The sequence below is a fragment of the Arachis hypogaea genome, chromosome 2 (assembly GCF_003086295.3).
Source record: "Arachis hypogaea cultivar Tifrunner chromosome 2, arahy.Tifrunner.gnm2.J5K5, whole genome shotgun sequence".
NCBI lineage: Eukaryota > Viridiplantae > Streptophyta > Magnoliopsida > Fabales > Fabaceae > Arachis > Arachis hypogaea.
The window spans coordinates 101,705,142-101,731,738 of record NC_092037.1 but is presented as its reverse complement, the minus strand read 5'-3'; the positions used below and the strand labels follow the sequence as shown (position 1 = coordinate 101,731,738).

Below are 26,597 nucleotides of genomic sequence, written 5' to 3'. Positions count from 1 at the left end.
CAAAATAAATTATTTACAAATCAGTATTATCGAATTACAACTTTTAAATATTGCATATGAAATTACAACTTTTATATATTTATGAAAATTGGAAGAGGAATAGGACTGATTAGGTATTACACGTAAACCGACAGAAGAATATAGTAGTTTACGTTGAAGAGGTGCTGCGGTTTCTTTTTTTCTTTTGTGTTCCAACGTAAACTACTATACCCCTATGTGATTTACGTGTAATACCTAATCCACCCTATCCTTCTTACAATTTTCATAAATATGTGAAAGTTACATTTTTATATACAATATTTAAAAATTATAATTCGGTAATATTAGTTTACAAATAATTTATTTTAGTAACTTATCCTAACAAATATTGAAAATAAAATAACAATCAATCAAACTCTTCACTTATAAACTTACATACAAGTCTTCACTTTACTTAAATGGTCTTTTAGTATTAGACTTTAAGAGTAGTTATTAGGTACCTAATTTTTTCCAACTATTTTTTGTGTGATATATTATTAAAATATTTCAAAGAAAAACTATTTACATAAACCCTAACAAAAATGAATCGAGATTTTTTAAAGTAAAAAAATTAGTAAAATGATAAAGTTATAGATTAATTTTTTTAAATTGAAATAATAAGACACACATTTTATGAATAGTTAAGTATAATTTTGGTCCCTAACGTAGAGCTGAAATTTTTTTTTTGTTTTCGACCTTTTTTCGCTACAAAATAGTCCTAAAAGTTTAACTTAGTTTTAAAATCGTCATTTTTACCAAAATTTTTATTTTTATTACCAAATTACTCCTAACTAAAAAATATAAAATAAAAAAAGAAAACGGAAAAAGGAGGAAGAAAATGTCGTGCTTTGGAGGGTGTTGTTTCTAGGAAAGAGGGGAAAAGGAGAAGAAAAGGTGGGGAATATCCATGCCGCCGCCGCTACTCCTCGTCGTACCGTTGCTTTCTTATCGGTGCTCCTTTCTTCCTCAGCACACACTCACACTAACGGCAAGAGAGGAGAGAGCAGAGGGAGAGAGAAAGATAAGAGAGGAATGGAGATGTTCTCGTCGCCACAGCCCTACCCTCGTCGCGATTCGCGGCGCCGCCAACCACCACAGCGCCCTCCTCGTCGCGGTTTGCAGCCTGTCACCACCGCATCGCCGTTCTCGTCGCAATTCGCGGCGTCGCCATCAATGCCACAACCCTTTCCATGTGATCTGCCACCACCACCGTAGCTCTCCTCCCCTCGTGATTCGCAGTTCACTGCCGCAGCACCTCCTCCCCTACCACCATCGCAACCCTTCCCTGCAATGTTGTTTCAATTTTTTATTCCTTTTTCTTTAATTTTTCAGATTTAAAGGAAGGTATTTTGTTTCTATTTATTCTATTGTTGTTGTTGTTGATGATGATGCTTCTGGTTGTTTCTGTTTAGGCCTTTCTATTCCATTGTTGTTGTTGATACTTCTGGTTGCTTCTGCTTTTGTTTTTGCTTCTATTTCTGGTTTTGCTTTTGTTGTTGTTCTAATTCCATTATCCATTGTTATTATTGTTGTTGTTTTTCTGGTTGTTTTTGTTTGATTCTTGTTATTCTGTCTCTACTTTCTGTTTCTGTCTGCTTCTGTTTCTGCGTTTGTTTGTGCCTCTGCGCTTCTGCTTCTGGTTGATTTTAGAGAAGAAGAGGGAAGAGGTATTTTCACCGAAGGACGATTTTAAAACTAAGTTAGACCTTCGGGACTATTTTGTAGTGAAAAATGACTGAAGACGAAATAAATTTTCGACCTCTACGTTAGAGACCAAAATCGTACATAACCCTTCTATGAAAGTTATAAAATCAATGGTTTCTATTTTATCAACATTTTCATTTTAAAAATTTTAAATTGAATAAAAATAAGATATTTTTAATTTCCAATTTTGCCCATTTTGCTTTTTCACCCTCACCCAAAGTTGATATTCTCCCATACACTGAAATGAAAGGGTAGCACTAGTAAAGGACTAAAGGCAACTAGCCAATTAGGTAAAGCATGGTCACGTGACTATCACGTGATTCACACGTGAGAGTAGCCGCCTCGCACGTGCCACACAGGCCATCACTCACTTTGTGTGTTGTTTGCTCCAATTTTTTTCTCCTCTCCTTATCATTTTTCTCTCTCAAGTTGCTAACTTTCTCTCTCTTCAGTTTTTTCCCCTAAGCTCTCTCTTTCTCTCTCTAGAATCCAGCTCCTTTTTGTTGCTCAATCTTCAATTGGATTCTCGTAATGTCAGGGAAAAGAAGGAGAAAGCTGAAATCGTGAGCTTCTCCTCTTTCTTATTCAATTTTCAATTTCCGAATTAGCATCCCTAAATTATTTATCTTTCTTTAATTTTGATTTAGTTTAATTTACTTTAATTGGAGTAGTTTTGTGGATATGGGGTTATCTCATGATGGATCAGTGTGTTTAGTAATTTGTAAGAAATTTTGGTTTTTTAATTTTGTAATTTGTAGTTTGAATTTCATAAGAAAGGAGAATAGCACTGCACTAGGGTTTACGGATCAGATCAGGTTTTTAGCGGTTTAGCTTTGGTAAATTGGATGACAGATGGGGTTAATTGAGTGTTACTGTAATGTGATTCTTAGAGATCAGATTACTAGGCCTTTGATTGAGACAAAGAATTTGATGCTTCATAGTTCATAGTATATAACATTAAATTTGATGACTTGTTTTTACTTTGTGTCTTAGGGTTTGGTATCACTTCAACCATATGTTTATTGTAGAATTACAGTCATCTTTAACAAACTTAGGAAAATCAACGCCTTAGGTGTGCATCAAAGGAATCTTAAACAAAAGCAGAACATAAGTTCTGTGATTGCTCTTAATTATAGCTTTTCTAAATGACAAATTAAGAGTTCTGTTCTCCCCTTTATCCTATGCTTACTCTAGTTCTATTGTTGTTTATCATTGGTATATCATGTATTTGAGATGTTATAAATCTCTTACTTCCTTCGCTGAGAACTTTTAAGCTTTGTTTCACCTGACACTTGTTTCTTGTTGTTCAGGTTAGTTGATACAATTAATGACAATAGAAGGTTGGCAATTGAGGTGAAAAATGAAAATTTAGAACTACAAACTTGGTCTGATCTCCCTGCGGAACTCTTAGAGTTAATCTTATCTCGTTTAGCTCTAGACGATAATGTTCGTGCATCTGTTGTTTGCAAGAGATGGCATCCTGTTGCTATTGCTGTACGCATCGTAAACCAATCACCATGGTTGATGTATTTTCCGAAATTTGGTGATTTGTATGAATTCTATGACCCGGTGCAGCGAAAGACTTACTCTGTTGAGTTGACCGAATTGAGTGGATCTAGAGTTTGTTACACAAAAGATGGTTGGTTATTGCTATACCGCCCCAGAACTCACCAAGTGTTCTTCTTTAATCCGTTTACTCGAGAAGTGATCAAATTGCCAAGATTTGAGATGGCATACCAGATAGTTGCCTTCTCTTGTGCTCCAACATCGCCTGGCTGTGTTTTATTTACCGTTAAGCATGTTAGCCCCACAATCGTGGCTATTAGCACATGTTATCCTGGGGCAACAGAATGGAAAACTGTTAATTACCAAAATCGCTTGCCTTTTGTTAGTAGCATATGGAATAAGCTTGTGTTTTGTAATGGACTCTTTTATTGCCTAAGTCTCACAGGTTGGCTAGGGGTTTTTGACCCATCTGAACGCAGTTGGAGTGTTCTTTCGGTCCCTCCTCCAAAGTGCCCGGAGAATTTTTTCGCCAAAAATTGGTGGAAAGGAAAATTTATGACAGAGCATAATGGAGATATCATAGTAATTTATACATGTTCTAGTGAAAATCCCATTCTTTTTAAGTTAGACCAGTCAATAATGGAATGGGAAGAGATGAGAACACTAGATGGAGTAACCCTTTTTGCTAGTTTCTTATCATCTCATTCAAGGATTGACCTTCCAGGAATGATGAGAAACAGCGTGTACTTCTCCAAAGTTCGATTTTATGGAAAGCGTTGCATATCATTCTCCGTGGATGACTATAGATACTATCCTCGGAAGCAGTGCCACGATTGGGGCGAACAAGACCCGTTCGAGAACATTTGGATTGAACCGCCAAAGGACTTCTCTGGCTTCACATGAAAGAATTTTAGTGAGAAAAGTAAGCATTTCCATTATAGTCATGTACAATGCTATTTGTTATCATGCAGTTTCTAACTTGTATAACATTTGGATGTGGACAATAAACCAGCTTATGTTTATGCTTTATTAAGCAATTATGTATACTAGGAACTTTTTGTCGATGTGGTTTATTTGATTATCAATGCTTGTTAAGTAGTCTAATATGCACTTAGTTAACTATATACTAATGTTTGTTTATAGGATTTTCTCTTCCTAGAAAAAAAAAGTATTTTTTTTTATTCACTATCAATGCAATGGTCCAACCAGTGAAATTAGCAACTTAGTTTACTTCTTTATTTTCTGATATAACTAGATTCAACATCTGTTTTGATTATGAGTGGCTTTTGAGAAACATAATTGTGAAACTTTAACCTACTAAAGTTAAACATGTGTGTGCATATATATGATTCTAAACGAAGACGGTCCATTCTTTGGTTTTGGAACTTTCTAGCCTTGTTATATTTGGTTGTTCTACCTTAGTTCAATGGCAAATGATAGTTGTTATCATTTAGTGCTTATGCACAATATTTGTTTTCTTATATGTTGGACATGATCTATGAAGATTTTCATCTTTCAATTAATGTTTGGTTTGGTTGCTATCATAATTCAATCTATAGCTCCATCTACTATCTCAGAGAATGAAAGCTTGTATTCTCTATTTGGTGAATTGAGAAGGTATATTACTACTAATTAGTGTCAACAAAATTGGACCATCAATTTGTAGGGATAGATTTTTTTCATTAAAGAAGTGTAACAGCTCAACATTGATAAGGACCTTAGAATTTGGCGTATCAATAATCTCCAAAAGACACAAGAAGATGACCTTGTTTGAATTTTGATGATGATAAATGAAAAGAATGATACTTGTACTCACTTTTGTTTGGATATTGAGCCAATTTATTGTCTTCAAGAGTCGGATGTGACACGAAAATCGCATTATATTAATTTCTCGCACTTAATAAAAGAGAAGAGTACGTGTTTGTTCAATAATAATAAAGTCTTGTCTCATTAAGTAGAATCGATTACATAGATTAAACGGCGTTATTAAGATCTATCATACATCAATCATATTTATAGTAAGATTTTTTACACATGAATTTCTTGATTACCTTCTTTATAGCCTTTTCTGATTTTCTTCTATCTTTCTTCACTTACTTGTCTTTCATCTGATTTCCCATCTTAGATGTTTTATCGATCTTCTCTTCATATGTCCAAATAAAATAGTTCAATGTTGAATTAAAAATAAGTACTAAAAATATTGTTCTTTATGGATGTAGTTAAAATGAAGTTCAAATGAGGCAACTACCGTTGGTTTCATTTTCACACAAATCACATCACATTGTGATTGAAGATTAAACGACTCACAAGTGTACAAGAAGCCAATGCAACTTGTGATCATGCATTTTCATTTCCAATCTCACATAGTTCAATAGAAACTCGTTCATGCATGCATGTGGTTTCTTTTCCTAAAAGAAAAGGCATATGATTAAATGTACCTAATTCACAAACGAATTGGCTTTGCTAGAAACAAACAAAGAAAGTGGGAATGGAATGCTTATTGAAAAGAAGAGAAGCTTCCTTTACTTCACAAACACACAAAAAAGAGAGAGCATATTCTCCATACAAATGTTTGCATATTCTTGCACAGCTGCATAAGATTGAACTTGGTTCACAAGTTCAGATTTTTATTTCAATCAAAAGAAACGTTCAAGTACTTGAGAATAAGCCATTATTTCTTTGTTCTCATATGGTTATATGGCACGTGTTGATTGGAAAAAAAAATAGAAGCCTCCACAATTTCTTTCCTAATTTTTTTTCAACATTTCCTATGTATTAAGAGAGCAACTAGCAATTCTCAAACCATTCAAGATATTTTTCACTTTCAATAATGATTATATTATGATTGATTATACTACTTATACACAAAAATCATGTATATAAAATGTATATTAAAATATATGAATTCTAAGTCCCACCTATGAAATTAATGGTGAAAGATCACACTTTACTCTCTAAAGTGAAATTCAAATTTTAGAGGATCTAAATCCAAAATATAAATATATATTAATAACAAATTAATTTAGTGACTAATTTGTAGTGGTTACATACCATTTTTATATTACTATATCCCCTTTGTTGGTTTTTCAACCTCAAAACTATGTAATTTCCACCAAAAAGTGGTTGATAGGAATGAGTCTAATTCTAATTTTTTTTTATTCACAAAATTATACCAAAACTCCAATCAATATTAATGGAATACTCTTCTTTTCTACTACCCTCCAAAATTTTATTTTGACTAAAAAATTATCATCAAACTTCCATATCAATTTCATTCATCAAAATCAATATATATAACACCTTGTGAATGAGTCACTCAATTCCCTTGATCATATTTCTTTTTTCTCTATTACCTCCATATAAGATATAACACCACCTTCCTCTTCAAAAAAATTTTAAATAAAAATACAAAAAATAAACACCCAAAAGAAAGGGGAAAAAAAAAAATGTCCTCCAATTCCATCTTCCTCCTAAAACCTTCATTCCAATTCTCAACCCAACACCATCACCACCACCACCACCACCACATCCTCCTTCTAAAATCCAAAACACCATTTTCAAAACCCATATTTTCTCCATATTACCCAAAATACCCTCCACCGCTTTCCTCTACTAGAATCCACAGCTCCACCACCTCCATAACCAAAAACTCTTCAAACACCAAAAAGAACGAAACTTTACGATTCCTGCAACCTTTTCTCATCTCAAACCGCAAACCCATTATCTTGGGTTGGCTCTGCAGCGCCATCTCAGTTTTCTCCCTCTCCCAGCTCGTCTCTAGACTCGGAAAATTCAGCAACGCCGCCATTGATGGACCTCAATTGAGAAGTCAAGGTCTCATCTTGTTGTGTCTTGTGGCTGCCCGTTTGGTCTCCGGGTACGGGCAGCATGCCCTTCTTTGGGACGCTGCCCTTAAGACAGTGTACGAGGTTCGTGTCCATGTCTTTGACCGTGTCCTTGAGAGGGAGCTTGGTTACTTCGAAGGAAGAGAAGGTGGTGCTTCAGCTGGGGACATTGCTTATAGGATCACTGCTGAAGCTTCTGATGTTGCTGACACTGTTTATTCTGTTCTTAATGTGAGTAAGAACATAATTTCTTATAGTAAATCACTGAATCATAGTTAACACTCTTTTGAGAATTTTTTTGTATGTTCTTAGAGTAAGGATTGTTCTTGTTCTAGTATATTAGTTCAAACCATGTTAGGATTTTAGTGGATAATTAAGAAGATAGAAGTAGCTTACTTACATACAAGAGGGAAATTTATTGTGTTGAGAGAGCAAGGAGAGATTATTTCCTCTTCCGTGGAGGAAAAGTAATGTTGTATCTACCTTTTATTCATGTGGGTTCTTACAATTTTTTTGAGCACTTAAATGGTACAAGATTCATGTACTGGAATAATTTGACTTCCTAGGTTGAGGACATAGGAGTTTTCTGAGATTAAGTCATTGTTTTTGCTCTGATATATTAGTTGTAGAAGCATGAGCTTTTTGGTGGTTAAGTATAACTAAGTCTTTTTAATGGGGTCTGATTTATTGAACAAGTTTATTTATTTCTTTGTAACATTTTAGGTGGTGTGTAGAACGAATGTTCTGTGTCAATGTGGAACATGATATTCATGCATATACTTATGCATATCATCTTCCTCGAAAAATTCTTAGTTAGGCATGGTTTACCAGGCTATCCGTATGCCTTGTTAGCTAACATGCATAGACATATTTGTAAGGATTGTCAAGTAGAGCCAATGTTTCAATTTCTGCACAATTTCACTTTTATTCTTTTAAAGTCTAGTGAGTGGATATGAGGTGTGCAGATGTGCAAGAAGCATTGTTCTATCATGCAGTATTCTCATTTAGATGCTATTTGCGTGTGCAAGTTTTTGTCTTTTTTACAATCTGTACCAATTTTGAATTCATTTGCATAATGACTCTTCATATGTTGTTCTCTGATTATAATCCAATCTATGACAGACCATAGTACCTAGCACTCTCCAGTTATCGGCGATGATGGCTCAGATGATAGTTATAAGTCCAGTCCTTTCTTTGATTTCATTCACGGTGAGCGAACGGCTATAGCACTAAGTTGTCTTCCTTGACTTTCATTAATGCTAGATCATGAGCATATATTTAAATGTTCTCATGCTTGGAAATTGCAGGTCATTCCTTGCATGTCGCTTTTTGTTGCTTATCTTGGTCAAGAACTTCGAAAGATATCTAGAGAGGCACATCTTAGCATTGCTGCTCTCTCAGCATATCTAAACGAGGTAAACTTCAACACTCTGCTCTGCTTCTTGTTCTCTGTACCTTCAAGAAAAAGTTTGAAGGCACGCCTAATTTTCACAAACTTCTATTCTATTGGAACTCTTGCAAGATCATGTTCATTGTTTATTAGTTTATATCACAGTTTTATTCATGCTATTTTTATTCTAGATGCTTCCTGCGGTTTTCTTTGTGAAAGCAAACAACGCGGAGTTGTGTGAGAGTGCCAGGTTTAAGAGGCTGGCTCAGATAGACTATCATGCAAAATTGAACAAGAGGAGGATGAAAGCAGCTATTCCTCAGGTCATACAAGCTATTTACTATGGAACTCTCTCCATACTATGCGCTGGTTCGCTGTTGATTTCAAGAGGTTCATTTGATGGCCACAGCTTCATTTCCTTTGTGACATCATTGCTTTTCTCTATTGAACCAATCCAGGTATTGTTATCTGTTGTGGTATATCGTCAATTAGCTCGTGATAATTTTCTTGTTTGTTTGTCTATTTTCCTTGTCCACTGTAGTTTTAGAACTTCCTTCCTAGTATTACAGAAGCCTTTTTGGATGATATTAGGTACCGGAGTGATTCTAGCTGTGCTCTGTTGATGAAGTTATTAATTCCATTTCGACCTTTTTTGTGGTCATTTTTATGAGATGTATGTTTTGTATTTGCTAATTATTATTTGCAGTGTTAACATGGTTCAGCTTTTGAGGAGCTGTATTTGCTTATCAATCTGAAAATAAAGAATCACGCAGGATGTGGGAAAAGCTTACAATGAATGGAGGCAGGGAGAACCGGCCGTTGAACGCTTGCATGATATGACCAAGTTTAAAGATAAGGTGAATGTATGATACTTGATATGCAAAAACTTGTTTAATCTTGTTCAAGGGAACACTTTGTGTTTGAAATTGATAAAATTCCAACAAGAACGAAAGGAAAAAAGAGAATGATTGCTGAGGAACATAATTCATTACTCTGTTATTAAAATTTTCGTGCAATGTAATATGTCGCACTTCAATAATGGATCAATTTATCCTCAATAACAGGTGGTTGAGAAACCAGATGCTGTTGAGTTAGGCCATATTATGGGAGAGCTGAAATTTCGTGATGTCTCCTTTAAATATAATGATGACATGCCACATGTTTTGAATGGGTTGAATCTTAACATTAGAGCCGGAGAGATAGTCGCTCTTGTCGGTCCTTCCGGTGGCGGGAAAACAACACTTGTAAAACTATTGCTTCGGCTTTATAACCCTGTGTCCGGTGAGTCATTATTGAAGGGCAAATATAAATCTCTATTATTTACTTTTAAAATCAATATATAAGATCTGATGTTTATCATATGATTAACTTTTACTTGTATTCTTATGCATGTAGGCTCTATTCTAATTGATAACCATAACATTGAAAACATTCGGTTGCGAAGTTTGAGAAAACATGTTGGTCTTGTTTCTCAAGATATAGTAAGTAACTCGTACCTTTCTTTTTCTTCTCTGTTAAGTAAGCAGATTCGTACCTGCATTCATTTCGCTGAAGCACGCTTGTACTGTGCTCGAATTCCTTGTGCTCAGTAATGCTGATGTATATATACTTTAGACACTTTTTTCAGGTACAATTGCTGAAAACATTGGTTATAGGGACCTAACAACAAAAATTGACATGGAGAGGGTAAAGCATGTAGCTCAAACTGCTCATGCAGATGAGTTTATAAGAAAACTTCCTGAAGGATACGAAACCAATATTGGACCGAGGGGCTCTACCTTAAGTGGCGGGCAGCGGCAAAGGTAACTTTTAAAGTTCAAACTTATTTCTGTTTTATGTATGGTTAATGCAGAGAACAAATTTCATGGTTGGGATATTTATGAAACCTCAGCTCTGATATATGACCTTTTTCGTTGATCTATCACTTCATTCCTTTCTCAAAATTACAGGCTGGCTATTGCAAGGGCGCTCTATCAAGATCCGTCTATTTTGATTCTGGATGAAGCAACTTCAGCTTTAGATAGTAAATCCGAATTATTGGTTAGAAAAGCCGTTGAGCACTTGATGGAAAATCGCACGGTAAGGCACCAGCTACAAGAATTGCTTGATCTGCCAAATTATTATTGTGCATTTCATTCATCTTATTTGTTTACACTTTCGAGTTTAATTCTTAGAAATACAAACATTGATTTATCTAACGAAATAAAAGTTTGAGGATTGATTTGATGATTAAAGTTTGAAGTCTAAAGCGCCCGACTAAAAACAACCAAGAATTGGTGTGATTCACACATAAAAAGGGGGTTTCTGAGTTAGTTTTCCACTGCTATTTTTCATCTTGATTAGGAACTTAACTACTTTAATAGTTTGCTTGGATTTATTGGTCTTTTCTTTCTTGGCACAATATTGTTAAATTGTAGAATCATCAATCATTCCTTTTGTGTTATAGGTGCTTGTGATAGCTCATCGCTTGGAAACAGTTATGATGGCTAAAAGAGTATTCCTCATGGATAATGGGAAGCTACAAGAAGTTCCAAGATCAACTATGTTCAATGGTCACAAGGATTCATTGTTATCATCTGGCCTTGTTATTTGAATATTCTTTTGCTAGGTTTTAGTGTCACAATAATGGACCCTGCTTGAATACTTCTTGTAAGGGTGATGTATAGACACATAGTTTACTTTTCTTTTTAACTTTTGGGGAGGTTAGGGGAAAATCTTGTACATCCTTCTGTAATCACAAATTACTCTGATTTAAAGGATATAGAGAAATATATTATTTATACAATCATTAAACTTTGTCTATATTAGATACTTTTTTTGGTTTTACACGATATCTCTTAATCCGACAGGCCCGCAAATTGGAGTTTTATTTAAGGGTTTGTCGTTACTAAGAATTTGAATTCAATTAACACAAGTTGGTTTATCAGATAAGTTTTTTTTAGTTAGTAATTTGTATGAAAACAAATTTTTGTAACTTGTATTTCAATGATCATGGTACATCATAAAATGTGTATACATGATATATGATATTATAATCTCTACATAATGAAAAATAGTATTTGGGGGTTTCAAGATTTATTTGATAACCCAAAAAATGTGTACTAATTCTTATAATAAAATAATAAAGTGAGGAAATAGCAAAATGAAACTAATTTGATAGTACACAAATCTTGTATCAACAATTGGTGTGGTCATTTCTCTTTTAACTTTTTGGTTATGACAATTGCAGCTCCTGCCACTGCCACAACTATGCCTGAGATTATAATTGCTGATTTAAGTGTATGCAATGCTTCCTTCTTTTTCCTTTCCTTTCTCTTCTCTTCTGCCTCAGCTTGTTCCTTCAAACAATTAAACCAAAACATATATATAGAGAAACACCATTCAATACATGATGAAAACAAAAAGTAAAATAAAAGCCGTAAGTTCTTCAACCTAAGTCTAATAAATTCCAATTAATGTTACAATAACTAAGAGTGCGATTGCTTTGCGCTTTTATTTTTTGTTTTTTTATTTTAATAATTTTTTAAAAAGATCATATTTTTTATTTTTATCTTTTGTTTTTTTTTTTTAAATTCTGAAAATAAAAAATATTGAAAATAAAAACAAAAAATAAAAAACATATACCAAATGCATCCTAAATTTCTTTCACTAAGATCAATCAATAGTTTAATAATTAATACTTTTATGTCATGTAATGAATCATGTCTGTATCCAATTATGTAATATCACATTATTAAAAATAATTATCTTTTACATTGATTGCACTATACATCATAATTAAACTCTTGATTTGGAGGTGATCTATCTGAATTAATGGTGATATTAAGATTAATTACACAAACTCAGTATTACTTTGTTGAGTAATATAATAACACAATTTTTTCTTCTGAAATTATCATCTAATCTAATTAGATAGTACATATCAAAGATCCTCTTAGATAATAGTAAATGACATGTTCATTATTATTATGTTATAAATGAAAAAATAATAAATAAATAAATAATATGAAATGTACCTTGGCAGCAGCCACCTCAGATGAAACAGGATCAACTTGAACCTTGGTGTTACTCCCAAGATTCAATTCAGCAGCAACATCTGCAGCTGGAAATGTTTGGTCTGAGTCTGCCATTTTTCTTCTTCTAATTCTGTTTTTTTAAATTCAATGCTTCAATGGTGTTATGTATGAATTCTTGCTCTTATTACCAATTTGCCTATTAATCCAAATTGTTGGGAGAGAAAAGAAAAGACAGAGAAATAACTCCATACATTATTATTGTCAAGTATTCATGGTCAAATCAATGCCAAGCAGTTGCTGATTGTTTTTGTTGACACGTGTCAATGTTCCAATTTATGAGGTTGTTATGGTTTTGTGGGTCTAAACAAAATTGCATTTTGGTTCTCAAACTTACCGAGATACTTGCTTAGAGCCTTAGACTAAGTTAATCTTTATTGATAAATAGAAAATTAGAAGGTGTGATCAAGTGATTATTTTATTAAGTCACTTAATTATTCTTAACTAAATAGTGAGGGTTTGATTTTTTAAAATGACATAATGTAGTGGGTGCTTTGTTAGGGCTTTTAATCAAATAATGAAGCTCAATTCCTTAGAATAATATGATTTAGTGGTTATTTTATTAGGTCTCTTAGTTAAATAGTGTAGTGAGAGTTGGATTTTTTAGAATGATATTATCTAATGGTTATTTCATTAGGTCTCTTAATCAAATAATGAGGATTGCATTTTCTCAAATAATATGATCAAATTATTTTATTACAACCATATTATATATATAAATTATTATCTACAAAATCAATTATTCATATAAAATATAAATTAAAATTGTGTAAAATAATACATATACATAGTAGTTAATTTAATAGAATAAAGGTTCGTTTAAAAAGTTTCAAAATTTTTTTTTAGTTTTTAACTTATAAAAAATTAGTGTAATTTTTAAAATTAAATTATAATTTTTTAAAAAGTTATTTAAGTGTTTATAAAAAAATTAAAAAAATTAATTTTTTTATAATAAAAAACTTTTTATCATATTTTTTAAATAAATATTTTTATAACTAAAAAATTAATCACAAAATAATTTATTTATAAATTACTTTTAAATAAATATTTATTATTTAAATTATTTTTAGAAAAAATTTAATTAAGTTATTTACCCAAACTAAATCAATAAATAACAAATAATTTTATTTATTCTTACTAATAATAGCATTGTGTGACTATTCATATAATTCATATCTAAAAATTTAAACAGCATAAGAATTAGTTATTGTTTTCAACTGTAGATCCTTTAGAAACCTAGGACTAAGCAGAATCTTTTGAACATGATTCAGTTACTAGAAAAGTAGAAAGTACAAGAACACAACAACAACGTTGTTCGTAGCATACATGCAAATGCATGATTGATTCATGAGCATCCTCATCCACCAACAAAAACAGAACCTTAAATTTCTCGATCAAACCACAACACAACCATGGAACTCTCGTTTAGCAGAGTTAGCAAAACAACACCAATACCCACAAGCACTCTCTCTCTACCGCCACATGCTTCGTTCTTCCTTCTTCCCCAACACATTCACCTTCCCTTTTCTCCTCAAATCCTGTGCCCTTCTTTCAATACCCATCACCGGTTCCCAGCTCCATGCTCATGTCATTCGAACCGGGTGTCACCCTGACCCATATACCCGAACTTCCCTCATCACTATGTACTCTAAATGCCATCTTCCCAATAATGCACGAAAGGTGTTTGATGAAAATCCCCACTGGGAAAACCCCACCATTTGTTTCAATGCAATGATATCTGGGTATTCCTTCAATTCAAGGATCTTTAATGCTGTCTTGTTGTTTAGGAGGATGAGAGAAATGGGGCTGAATGCGAACTCGGTTACCATGTTGGGTTTGGTCTCTGGGTGTGTTGTTCCAGGTCACTTAAGTGTTGGTGTTTATCTTCATGGTCTTGGTGTTAGGTTGGGTTTTGATGGTGATTTGACTGTGGGGAATTGTTTGATCACTATGTATGTGAAGTGCGGGGAGGTGGAGAATGCGTGCAGGGTGTTTGATGGTATGCCTGCAAGGGATTTGATCTCTTGGAATGCGATGATTTCTGGGTATGCGCAGAATGGGCATGCTAGGCGTGTTTTGGAGCTTTATCGTGAGATGAAGTTGAGTAAGGTGACTCCTGATCCTGTTACCCTTCTTGGGGTCTTGTCATCGTGTGCTAACCTTGGTGCGCAAGGAATTGGTCGCGAAGTGGAGAGGGAGATTGGGGTATTGGGGTTCAGTTCTAATCCATTTTTGACGAATGCACTAATCAACATGTATGCTAGGTGTGGGAATTTGGCACGCTCACATGCGGTCTTCGATTCTATGGCTGAGAAGAGCGTTATTTCTTGGACGGCTATAATTGGCGGGTATGGGATCCACGGACATGGCGAGGTTGCTGTTGATTTATTCAATGAGATGGTTGAGTCTGGCATCAGACCAGATGAGACTGTTTTTGTGAGTGTTCTCTCTGCATGTAGTCATGCAGGTTTGACTGATAAGGGCTTGGAATATTTTGATGCAATGGAGACGAAGTACGGTTTGCGGCAGGGTCCTGAACACTACTCTTGTGTGGTGGATCTTTTAGGCCGAGCAGGTAGACTGAAAGAAGCTATGGATCTCATAAAGTCAATGAAAGTTAAACCTGATGGTGCTGTTTGGGGAGCCCTTCTCGGCGCATGCAAGATTCATAAGAATGTTGAGCTAGCAGAATTGGCCTTTCAACATGTCATTGAACTTGAACCAACAAACATCGGTTACTATGTTCTGTTGTCAAATATATACTCTGATGTTGAGAACTTAGAGGGGGTTCTGAAAGTTCGAGTAATGATGAGGGGGCGAAAGCTTAGAAAGGAGCCAGGATACAGTTATGTAGAATATAAAGGAAAAGTGCACCTTTTTTACTCAGGAGATAGAAGTCATCCTCAAATTGAAGAAATATATAGAATGTTGGATAAATTGGAGAATCTTGTGAAGGAGATTCATCAACCAGCTGTAAAGTATCAGGGAAAGAGTGAAGAACTCTTAATTGGCACAGGGGTGCACAGCGAAAAACTGGCAATTGCGTTCGCTCTCTTGCACACCAAGTCCGGGACTGAGATTACTGTGATGAAAAACCTTAGGGTTTGTGTAGATTGTCACTTGTTCATTAAGCTGGTTAGCAAGATTGTCAATCGCCAATTTGTTGTTAGAGATGCCACTCGTTTTCATCATTTCAGAGATGGGGCGTGTTCTTGCAAGGACTACTGGTAAAACTAATGTAGTGCAGTTTCGGGGACGTTCGCGTTTGATAGAACACAAACATTGTTTTGTATTTTCAGCTGATTCCACCTTACCAGTTTCAAAGATTAGATTTTATTGTTGTTATTGGTGACTGTGGAGAATACAACAATTTTTTTGGAAATTTTCATGGTCAACTCCTTCAAAAAGTGACATGGAAACACCCCACTTGGGAAGGAAGACTGCAATTGCAAAGTGCAATTTCTAGGAATGTGTATAGCATCTATCAAATGTCATTTAGGGGGAAAAGAACTACTGAGAGGGTAACCAACTTTTCAAGGCTTAAAACTTCTTCTAAACTTGTGTCTGTACAAATTATTAATTTATTCAAATAATTATTTTTTTTCATAGACCTTTTTTGTTTTGTTTGTTTTGTCCATTAATTCCAAATTCTAAAGGAAGGCAAAATTTAAAGCCATTGCCAAAACTTCCATTTGATTACAAAAATAATCATTCACACTCTAATAGTGTAGTCAAACCACTAATTACTACAGCTTTCTCAGTTCCTAAAATACATTCATCTTCAACAAATGGGATTGTTTTCCTTAGCTTCAGATTCACAGGAATGCTTCCTTTTCCTGAAAAAGCACAAACATGAGATTGTCTCAGCTACTCAAACTCATGATACTGACACCAATAATGCTACACAATCATTCCCTAGATTCCATATTGAGAAGTAGTTTTGACCTTTTTCTTAGATACAAATTGCATCTAAATACATCAATATGTAAATGGATCATAAAAATCCAAACGAGTTAGCAATATGGAATTGAGGGAGGATTGTTAGAGCCACAAATGAACATAACTACAAATGTGGTTGCATCTATGTGGAATACAAAATACTTAAACATGCATCAACTTGGACTTTGATGTATCAAATAAGACTTATCAATTAATACCTCTATTGGTGCTTTCTTGTTCTATACAAATGGCAGCATAATGTGAACCATCTAACTCAAGGAGTACAAACTGCCAATTGCCTGAGACATTCTTCGACTCATCAGGAGGCTCGACGGTAATTTCCTGCGCCTGTCGACAAAGTAAAATTCTAAAAGCAGTCAAAACCAATTATCCATCGACATTGACATTAATCATATTATTAATGTCTTTGATTAATGACTTTTTCAATTTCAGGCACTACAAGAGTGAGGCATACCTTTGACATCACACGAGGTCGAAGATGGATGCCGGTTTTCGTACGGTGTCCTAATCGAACTGTAAAAGTATTAAAAGGCGAATTTGAGAAGCCCTTCCCTACAGCTTTTACATATGCTTCCTAGAAATGGGAAAAGTCTATTAAGTGATAGAACATTAAATAGAAAATAAAGAAATTTACAAACTGGCAACAATATTAACATTCAAAACTATAATTAACCTTCAGAGTCCATAACTTGATTAACTCCAGACGCCGAAGTTCAGGGTCTGCAATCTGAGTCAGCATTTCTATTTCATCGGGAGAAAAGTATCGTCTTGCAAATGCCAAAACGTCATTCTTCAATCTCCTTTGTTTTTCTTCCACATCAATACCAATCTACAATGCAAATGGCAAATTAAACTCAGTTAAAAGATCAAATGTTCTTTGATAGACAAAAATGACAACAGAAGAATGAGAAAGTCATAAAACTAGATGAATATATGATGACCAGTTTACTAAAATAATAATGGTAAACAATCTATACATACCGGAGATCCCACAGTTACTCCACAAGCAATCAAAGATGAAGTATGTGAGAGATTAAAATGAAGTTGTGGTAGGCTCCAATCTTCAGTATATTGCCAATCCACCTATTTAAATATGCTGTTAAGAATATTGTGTGTTCCCAAGAATACTCAAACGAATAATGTGTTAATGAAGAAATAAGAGAGCTAAATCATACGGAAGTTACAGATAATATCGGTTAAGAAACACACCTCAGGCTTCCCATAACTGTTCTTCTTAAACCTCAAAGCTTTTGGATCAATCTGACAATTTGTCTGATCTAGCAACAAAAATTATTGTTTAGATGCAAATACAGGATGTTTTATGCATATATATCTACTATGTGGAAGGAGTTCCATATTGTTGATAGAATAACATTATACATGACAGGAAAAAACTCAGTCAGTCAGCACAAGAATCATAAAACTTACATCTTGCTAGTGTGGTGCGAACCAATGCACGAGCTAGGATCGCTCTTTTCTTTAGCTGTTCCCCACTCATACGAAATACATTTTCTTTTTCAGAAGGCGATAGAATTTCGAAATATTGGTTTAGTAGGTTTGTGTCCTTTATCTCATCAGGTAAAACATACCAAAAATGAGCTTCCCTGCAACAAAACATCCACAAGTAGCGCCGAATGACATTTTATTTAAATTAAGAACATATGAACATGTTCGACAATTAGATACACAAATTAATCACTTACTTTTGCCCCGGAAGTTGTACATGATGCAAGGATGAAGAAGCAGTTACAAGGTTCCTTCCAAGGCAATGTATATTCATCATTAACCGCGCTTTATCTAGCAACGAACTCATGCATACTCTGGACCTAGCATACATATGATTGTCTTCTATATCAGTTCATCATGGCACTAACAGCAAAGAATTCATGAAAAGAACAGATACAAACACAATTATATAGCAAACAACACAAGCCATTATTAGTTAAACTTGGATGCCATGTAAATATGAAATTAACAATGTAGCTTAGTAGCCTCGAAAATGAAAATTAAGCAATGTCCATGATCAGAAAACATACAACTCAAATCCCCCTAATCCCAAAAACATTAATAATGATCTTTTAATGAGAAAAAAAAAGGGGGATTTTGGTGTGGCCCTCATGAAACGAAATGAATTGAATCTCAAATTCTCTACCTCCTTTACATGTGAACATCAATGTCTATTGAAGCAAGCATCAATAAAATCCCAAAACTTCAAAAAAAAAAAAAAAACATACATAAAATATGACTATTAGTACATTTATTTCTCCCCATTTTTGATAATTAGGATGCGAGCTGCAAAACCAAGGGGGGATTTATCACAGTCTCGGAGTTTTGTTGTGGCAATTACTGAACAGTTCAATTCAATTCAATGGTATACGAAGGATGAAAAATCAAATAGTGCAGTAACAAAATAAAGAGACAAAGGAAACGAACCTTACTCAGAAGCAACACCAGAAAGATGAGATTGAGAAAAACCATGGAAACAATTGGAAGGAGGCGGTGCAGAGAGAGAAGGAAAGAGAAACTTTGCAATGCATCAGAGGTTAATAGCTTCAGAGATGCACCGTACGGATTTGCATCATCAAGAAAAGAACAATTAAGAAAAGTGAAAAAAAATGGGGTGTTCCGAGAATCGAACTCGGGACCTCTCGCACCCGAAGCGAGAATCATACCACTAGACCAAACACCCACTTTTGATAATCGTTACATTACACATATTTAATCAACAAAGATTTAAAGTTACTGAGTTAGTGTTCAGGATTTGAAGCACATATACCATATTAGATTTTATACCCGAGTCTTTATTATAACAAAAGCGTTAAAATTAACGCATTATTTTTTTAAATAAAATGAAATATAAAGTCAAGTGTGAGGTATATTTTTTTTGTTTTACGGAATATTCTATTAATTTTAACATTTTTATTATGGTATAAGCTTAATTACAAAATTTGATATAATATAAAGATATAATTAAAAAAATATATATCTAAATTTAATTAAAAATTCGATAAAACTTACGGATCGACGAAGTAATTAAACCTACTAAATTTGATTGCCATTATGTGTAAGGGTGGTAATGGGTATGATAGGATAGAGGTTGGATCTAACCCTAATTCTAATTCTAGTGTGGATTACAAAAAAGATGTAATATTATTATATAATTTTATAATAATTTAAAATAAAACTGATTTTTATATATAAAAAAAATATATTAAATTATCAATTAGTGGTCTTTTCTTAGTGACTAAAGATCTTTTGTATTTAATAAAAAAAATTTGGTTTAACATTTACTAAAAACATATATATATATATATATATATATATATATATAGTGCGAATTGATTGAATAGAATTAAGATTCAATTCACACCATATCCAACTCGCATGAAAATTCTACTCGTATGTATTCTATTCTATCTATAATATATCAGATTAATAATTTTAATTAACCGGATTGAATTGAATTAGATACTCATGTATAGAACTTACATTGTGACATCTAATTTTGGAATTTGAATTCTCTAAAGTTTGAATTTTGCTTTAGAGAGTAAAGTGTAATATTTTATCATTTATTTTATAGGTAGGACCAAGAATAAATATGAGAGAGAAACTATTTAAGGGTAAAAGATCACATTTTACTTTCTAAAATACAAATTTAAAATTTAGAGGATCCAAATTCCTAATTTTGTGGTTTCATTGCCATTACAATGTCAAGTAACTTTCAGTCAAATGGCATTGCCGGCATAGCAACTAGCAAGCAGTTGACTTTGTTATAGAAACCCTATTTCACCTCCAAATGCCATAACACTATATTAGAGAAAGTCAAATAACAACAAAAGTCAACGTTAAGTTGTAGGCATATATTGTCAACGAGAACATAAGTGAGTGCTTAAACACTAATTACAAAATCATGGACCCCTCTCTATCCCCCTTAGTGCTATGTATGTTATTGCTAACGAATATGAACACAATTCTTTACAATTCTCAAGCATTAATAAGTATACCCTACATACAAAATGTTATAAATGGATGCTCTTTATTTTTTTTAACATTTAAAAAAATAAAATATAATCTTTTATTATTAATTTTATAAATAAGATAAAAAATAAATATAAAAAAATAATAAAAAATAAAATTAAACAATTAACACCATCTAATTTTTTTATAATAAAAAAAATTTACTTTCCAAAATATTGTACATTCTCCCTTTTTTATTTCTAAATTTTCTTTTTTTAGACTTTGTTTAGTATTAAAATGAGAAAGTCTAGGGGTCAATAATTTTTGTGTTTTGTGACCGATACTTAACCACTAAAAAAAGTGAGTGATCTCTTATCATTGAATGTTATCTCACACCATTAAAAATATTATTAATGACCAATTGATAATTATAAAACACAAAAATTACTGTCTCTAACATTCCTCTATTAAAATTACATTTGATGTGTTGTGTTCAATTTGTTATTGTTATGAGACTTTTTTTTGTTTGTATGTCCAATAAGAATGCATTTATTTGCTGAGATATGAATACTAATACATAAATATGGTGATATATAATTATTTATTTGTTGAAATACGAATTTTTAATATATACAATAGTATAACATACATATTTTCAGTATTTTTTTAAATTAAAATACTGAGACACAATTTATGAAACACAACTTTTTTATTTTTATTTCTAATTAATTTAAAAAAAAATCCAATCTTATCTGATTTCTCCTTTAACTCTATCTCACTCAATTCCTCTTTTTTACTCTCCTTTTTAATTATTCTCCGTCTTCAACCTTTTTTTGATAAGGATAAATTTATCGTTTTGATATGGATATAAATTCAGTATATTATTGTATATAATGTTATTAAACAAAATAAAAATTTGTATATATTCATATCTATATGTTATTTTATTTTTATGTATGTCTATTATTTATTAAGATAGCAATAACAAACAGAATTTAAGTATTTCTAAAACACATTATAAAAAAAAATTTAATTTGATGTACTATAAATATAAAATAATTTTATATAAATATTTAATTATATAATATCACATCAATAAAAATAATTATTTTTTATATTAATAACATAAATAATCATCAAAAGATGAATATAAATAAATAACTGCGTAAAATATTTGACAACAAACTCTTAAAAAAGTTATTTTTAAAACATTCAATCAACTTGCTTCTTTGTACACAATTAGAGTATATTATCGAATAATGTAACTAATGTTTTATTGGCCGGACAATTAAGATAAGTTATGACTATTTTTTACTAATTTTTTTTAGTTACTAAATATTTTTGATTAATAAAATATGACTTGCTGAATTCGCAAATGCCCAATTCCATTTCTCTCCAATAAATAACTAATAATAGTATTTTTAGAAATCGTTATAAAAAAAATCTTTCCTCTCAAAATTGTTAATAGTGATTTTTTTTCCGTCCCATACTAATATCTTCAAATTCATAACATTTTAAGAAATTAGACAATTTATGTTTATTTTCATATTCAAATTTTTGAGATTGAGTACACATCACATTTCTTTTTACTAAATATATGTGGATTTAATTACGATATTTTAATAAGAATAAAAAAAAATTTTATGAGCCCTTTTATTTTTATTTCATTCTTCGAAAATTAAAAAGATCTTTTTCAATAAAATTTAAATTTGTTTATTCGAAATTAAGATTCTTCTACTATTTAATTTTTTTCCTTCTATTCTATCATGCTTTAAAGTCTTACAGGTTTAATCATATAAAATCTGATCCATTTTTTCATCAAGCGAAAGATACAAAATAAATCAGATTAATTTATCGATTAAAAATATTATGTAAAATTTTTGTGTGAAATCTTCAATTTTTTTATTTTTATTTTGTAAGTATAGCATTTAAATTAATATTTTTTTGGTATCTGTATAAATTGATATTATTATATTTCAATTTCTTTTTTATACCTTCCAAAAAAATCTGAATTAAATCTCAAATTAACAAATTAATGTGAGCTTATCCATAAAATTATACACCCTTTCAATAGGAATCCATTTTTCTGAAAGCTTTCGATCACAGAGCGTGAAGTAGTGTTGGTAGCGTTTGTTTGCAGAGACTGGAACTGAGACTGAGAGACAGAATCTCAGTATTATGTTTGTTGAGCTAGAGACTGGTACTTAAATTTATGTCTCTGTCTTCAAAATTTCAGTATTTCAGTACCTCCAAAAAGTAGGGACACTGGGGACAGAAAAATATAAAGACAGAGACAGAAATTTTAATTATAATTTGTACCTAAATTACCCCCTTCTAATTTTATAATTCCAAAATTACCCTTAATGTAAATCAAGCTTCTTGATCAACCATCGTTCTTCTCATTCTCCTTGGCCACTGCAGCCGCTGAAGCATTCTTCTTCAAGAACAGCCACCGCGTCGCCGCTGGCCTCGCCACCGCTAGGTAAGTGATTTGCCGCTTGCAAGTTCATATTCGTAGCCCTCATCTTCTCATCTCCTATTTTTCTCCTTCACAGAAAAATCAAAGAACGAAGATGCCGCCTCTCCTGGGTTGCTGTCGACCTCAACCATCAACTCCTCGTCCGAACTGCTCTGACCCAAGTTAGTTCTATACAAATGTTATTTAATTTACTGATTCCTTTCATCTTTTCCATCGTTCCCTAATCTGTGGATTTGTTCGTGACCTAGCATTGGAACCTGTTTGCTTGGTTTGTCATTATTTTGTTAATGGTATGAAGTAGTAGCATTGAAGTTGAAGAAATTCTTTGCCTGGTGTGGATTTGTTCGTGACCTAACTAACCCATTTATTTCAGCTTTATAATTAATGAGTTTATGATGTCTACTTCCTTTTAAGTGCCACTAATTGGATCATTACTCAATTCATTAGCCTGACTACATCTATTTGTTGATTTCATTCTGGATTATACTTTTTTTTTCCAATTTTTTTATGTCCGCGACTGTTATTGTTCCATGCCTGCACAGAGCTCTCAGGACTATAATTACCAAATCTTCTTTTTTGCCTTTTGGAAGAGTTTAATGTGCTTAAAAGTACCTGAAAAAGTCACTTTCAGTATATTAAATGAGAGAGAAAAATCGATATTATCATTTTTATAGTGTTTCTATTGTATGTCCTGTTTAGATTTCCACTTGAAACTAAATTAAAATTGAGAAGTAAATAGAGTTACATGTCTTTTGATTCCAAATTTTTATTCTTGTTTTTGATAAGTGGTCAGAACAATACAGATGGCTAAAGGTTTGTTTGTTTCCCAATTGATCAAGGATATACTTTTATAACTAGTAAATGGCATCTGAGATTATAATTATGGAAGAGAAATCTTATTCCACTATTGTTTTCGATCTTGTCTTCGCTTACAGGTAGATCTATCAAAGGTGGATAGGAAAAGGACACCTTGGCTGGTTGTGTTGTTTCATGTACCATGGTATAATAGTAACAAGGTTCATCAATGATTAACTCAACTCATGCTTACTGGAGTTGGCACAGGAATGATGATGACGAGTCAGTAAAAACTGATAATTTTTGGATAACCTCTTTGGTTAGCTCGAGATGTGTTGATGACAAGAGCCATGAACTCCGGAGTATGCTTATGACACCGTAAAAGCCTCAGATCCGCCGGTGCCATCCCTTAACTTGGTGGATTAGCAAGAGTATATATGACACTGCTAGCAGCTTGAAAGGACTATATAGAATATAGATTGATGATACTGAAGCATTTAGCATATTGAAACTGGTTCTGATTGTATAGTTGTATATTTGAATGCTCAAAAGACAGAGAAATATAATTAAATCATCAACTTTTAGTGTAGTGATGATGTTCTCTTGGATGGTGTTACTTGTATTGTGAGAACTTGTTATCTTGATTTGTGTACATAAGAAGTTTAAGAACTGCTTATATAACCGATGCAAACGTGAGTCTTTGTATTGATTTATGTCTAAAGCATGGCATGATTGGTCTATCATTGTATAGTAAATGAAGCATAATTTTATCCTTACATATTATAATCGAGTAGAATTTTCATGTTGCTTGCAGCTAAAAAATACAGGTAAAATGTTTGTGTAACTCTGTTAATAATTTGAGTCACAAAAAGTAGAAGTCACACAAAAATGAATAGTTCTATCACTACTTGGGATACAAGAGCTAAAAACTCATAGATTTAATGATTCTTAATTCATTGAACATAGTTTCTATTTTGGGTTAAACAGTTTCTTGTTCTGTCAAATGAAGAAAAGGCCTCATCAACTAGGGAAGAGTTTTGCTCAATCTCTCATCTTTACAACACCTTTGATCTCCAACCATGGCCTCAAAAGTGTCCAAGAGTCTATCCAAATCCTCATGATTCCCCTCCCCAAAGTCCTTCAATGCATGCACAATGCTCTCAATGGTGGACAAATAACCAGCTTTAGGTTGGTGCCTTACATCACTATACAAGCTCATCTCATTCACTTCTAGCTTCAAATGAGATAGAGAACTAACTTTATTGCCAATATTAAAAGTAATAGCAGGCCTTCCAGTACAATTAGTATCAAAACTTGGAATATTGGAACTTTTCTCAACTTCACCATTCACAAATGCACCATCACTTTGCGGCCCAAATTTTCTAGGACTATCAACCAAGTTAAAATCTTTCTTAGCAAACAACTTCTGAGTTTCTCCATAAACACCACAATTTAGATCAGAATCCGAATGAACCAAAATTTCCCCAACCTCACCATTCACCATTGCACAATCATCATCATCATCATCACAAACACCATTTTCCAAACCACACTTTCCACCACTAGAATCAACCAAGTTACAATCTTTCTTCACAAGATTAACAAGCAAATAAGATTAATTGACAAAAGATACCAAGTTTGTTGAGAGAGAAAGAATGGAGACCAGAGACACAGCTCCGAGACGGTGGCGACGGTGACGACGCAAACCACGGGCGCGCAAACGGCAGCAAAATCACAAACCTTGGGGAGCAACTGGCGCCACGAAGTGAACCTTGGGGAGCAAAATCTGAATTAAATCTCAAATTAACAAATTAATGTGAGCTTATCCATAAAATTATACACCCTTTCAATAGGAATCCATTTTTCTGAAAGCTTTCGATCACAGAGCGTGAAGTAGTGTTGTGTTGCATTGCATTTATTTATTTATTGGTTTTTTTAAGGTATTTCCTAATTCAACAGATTAAAGAATAATTCATCGCGGATTTGAACTACATTTAAGAGTTTATTGCTGTCGCTGACCAATAAATTACTGCATACATAAGACGAGATTCAAACCCCAACACTTATTTAAGCGAACGAGTAAACTGATCACTCGATCAATCCAAATTAATTTTTACATTGCATTTATCATAATGTTGTTAGTCAAAATATTCGCTTTCACGAGCACTTTTTCAATTTCCATGGCTCCACCCAATGTACCCACATATAATTTAATTTTTTTTTTTGGTGACTACATATAATTTAATTTAATTTGCATATTGTGATTCCCTCAATTTGCGCATTTCCTTATGATCTTATCTACGAGCCTTTGACAAAAGACCATATGAAAATTAGATTTAATTTTGTTGCATTTATAATTATATTTAATGTTTTAAATGATAATTATTTATACCGTCAATAAAAATAATAATTATTTTTAATAATATAATATTAAATAATTAAATATATTTATAAAATTATTTTATATTAATAACATATTAAAATTTAATTTATAAAAATGAACAAAAACATAATTCCAATTCAGCAAAATATCACACGTTCGTTTAACGATTTATTATTAACTAATAAAATAAATTACGGTATAAAATAAAAAATATTTAATTTTTAATATTTATTTAACCAAATAAAATTTATTATTCGAACAACTTAAATCAGTTTATACTTTATACATTTTTCTTAACAAATTAATTTTTTTATCGATATATAGTTCTAACAATATTATAAATATTTCTGATTAAATATATTTCATTTTCAATAATTTAGCCCCCTTGTTTTGTTCCTTTCTTCTCTGCACGTCGTTGTTGATCTTCAATGCATGTGAGTGAGAGCTTAAAAAGAATGAGAATAAGACGCAATTAATGCCTTGATTT

The 26,597-nt window shown here is 32.6% G+C and overlaps 4 protein-coding genes, 1 long non-coding RNA gene and 1 other non-coding gene across 7 annotated transcripts; 4 read left to right on the top strand and 2 right to left on the bottom strand.

The window, feature by feature from the left end:
* Positions 1-1,974: 1,974 nt before the first annotated feature.
* LOC112758565 (F-box/kelch-repeat protein At1g57790-like) lies at positions 1,975-4,292 on the top strand. Its single transcript, XM_025807273.3, has 2 exons — positions 1,975-2,285; positions 3,033-4,292. The coding sequence occupies exons 1-2, from the start codon at positions 2,254-2,256 to the stop codon at positions 4,129-4,131; spliced, it is 1,131 nt and encodes a 376-aa protein (XP_025663058.1). The 5' UTR covers positions 1,975-2,253; the 3' UTR covers positions 4,132-4,292.
* A 1,661-nt stretch (positions 4,293-5,953) lies between these two features.
* LOC112758519 (ABC transporter B family member 29, chloroplastic-like) lies at positions 5,954-11,265 on the top strand. The gene is made up of 10 exons (XM_025807221.3): positions 5,954-7,304; positions 8,196-8,282; positions 8,381-8,488; positions 8,655-8,921; positions 9,237-9,320; positions 9,528-9,744; positions 9,859-9,944; positions 10,078-10,265; positions 10,413-10,542; positions 10,910-11,265. Exons 1-10 carry the CDS (start codon positions 6,675-6,677, stop codon positions 11,054-11,056), a joined length of 1,944 nt encoding a protein of 647 aa, XP_025663006.1. The 5' UTR covers positions 5,954-6,674; the 3' UTR covers positions 11,057-11,265.
* A 2,618-nt stretch (positions 11,266-13,883) lies between these two features.
* Positions 13,884-16,144, top strand: LOC112758525 (putative pentatricopeptide repeat-containing protein At3g11460, mitochondrial). The gene has a single exon (XM_025807225.3). It carries the CDS (start codon positions 13,884-13,886, stop codon positions 15,765-15,767), a length of 1,884 nt encoding a protein of 627 aa, XP_025663010.1. The 3' UTR covers positions 15,768-16,144.
* A 58-nt stretch (positions 16,145-16,202) lies between these two features.
* Positions 16,203-19,149, bottom strand: LOC112758532 (uncharacterized). Of its 2 annotated transcripts, none has more exons than XM_025807244.3 (9): positions 18,930-19,149; positions 18,200-18,322; positions 17,925-18,100; positions 17,706-17,773; positions 17,478-17,579; positions 17,170-17,325; positions 16,951-17,070; positions 16,694-16,823; positions 16,203-16,372 (listed from the first exon to the last, which is right to left on the bottom strand). In XM_025807244.3, exons 2-9 carry the CDS (start codon positions 18,307-18,309, stop codon positions 16,245-16,247), a joined length of 990 nt encoding a protein of 329 aa, XP_025663029.1. In that variant the 5' UTR covers positions 18,310-18,322; positions 18,930-19,149; the 3' UTR covers positions 16,203-16,244. The 2 variants fall into 2 exon arrangements, with proteins under 2 accessions (XP_025663029.1, XP_025663037.1); XM_025807252.3 differs by having other exon boundaries at positions 18,935-19,074.
* On the bottom strand, positions 19,114-19,185 carry TRNAP-CGG (transfer RNA proline (anticodon CGG)). Its single transcript has one exon. It is a non-coding gene; the product is annotated as a tRNA-Pro (tRNA).
* Positions 19,186-22,575: 3,390 nt separating this feature from the next.
* Positions 22,576-24,503, top strand: LOC112758559 (uncharacterized). Its single transcript, XR_003179691.3, has 3 exons — positions 22,576-22,935; positions 23,009-23,093; positions 23,868-24,503. It is a non-coding gene; the product is annotated as an uncharacterized lncRNA (long non-coding RNA).
* Positions 24,504-26,597: the final 2,094 nt, after the last annotated feature.

Coding starts and splice junctions, on each gene's coding strand:
- LOC112758565 (XM_025807273.3), top strand. CDS start 2,254: ATGTCAGGGAAAAGAAGGAGAAAGCTGAAATC. Junction 2,286..3,032: donor AGAAGGAGAAAGCTGAAATC/GTGAGCTTCTCC, acceptor CTTGTTGTTCAG/GTTAGTTGATACAATTAATG.
- LOC112758519 (XM_025807221.3), top strand. CDS start 6,675: ATGTCCTCCAATTCCATCTTCCTCCTAAAACCTTCATTCCAATTCTCA. Junction 8,489..8,654: donor TCTCAGCATATCTAAACGAG/GTAAACTTCAAC, acceptor TTTTTATTCTAG/ATGCTTCCTGCGGTTTTCTT. Junction 10,266..10,412: donor AGTGGCGGGCAGCGGCAAAG/GTAACTTTTAAA, acceptor TCAAAATTACAG/GCTGGCTATTGCAAGGGCGC.
- LOC112758532 (XM_025807244.3), bottom strand. CDS start 18,309: ATGAGTTCGTTGCTAGATAAAGCGCGGTTAATGATGAATATACATTGC. Junction 17,580..17,705: donor ACAGTTATGGGAAGCCTGAG/GTGTGTTTCTTA, acceptor ATATTTAAATAG/GTGGATTGGCAATATACTGA. Junction 17,326..17,477: donor GAGTAACTGTGGGATCTCCG/GTATGTATAGAT, acceptor TTTGCATTGTAG/ATTGGTATTGATGTGGAAGA.
- LOC112758525 (XM_025807225.3), top strand. CDS start 13,884: ATGAGCATCCTCATCCACCAACAAAAACAGAACCTTAAATTTCTCGAT.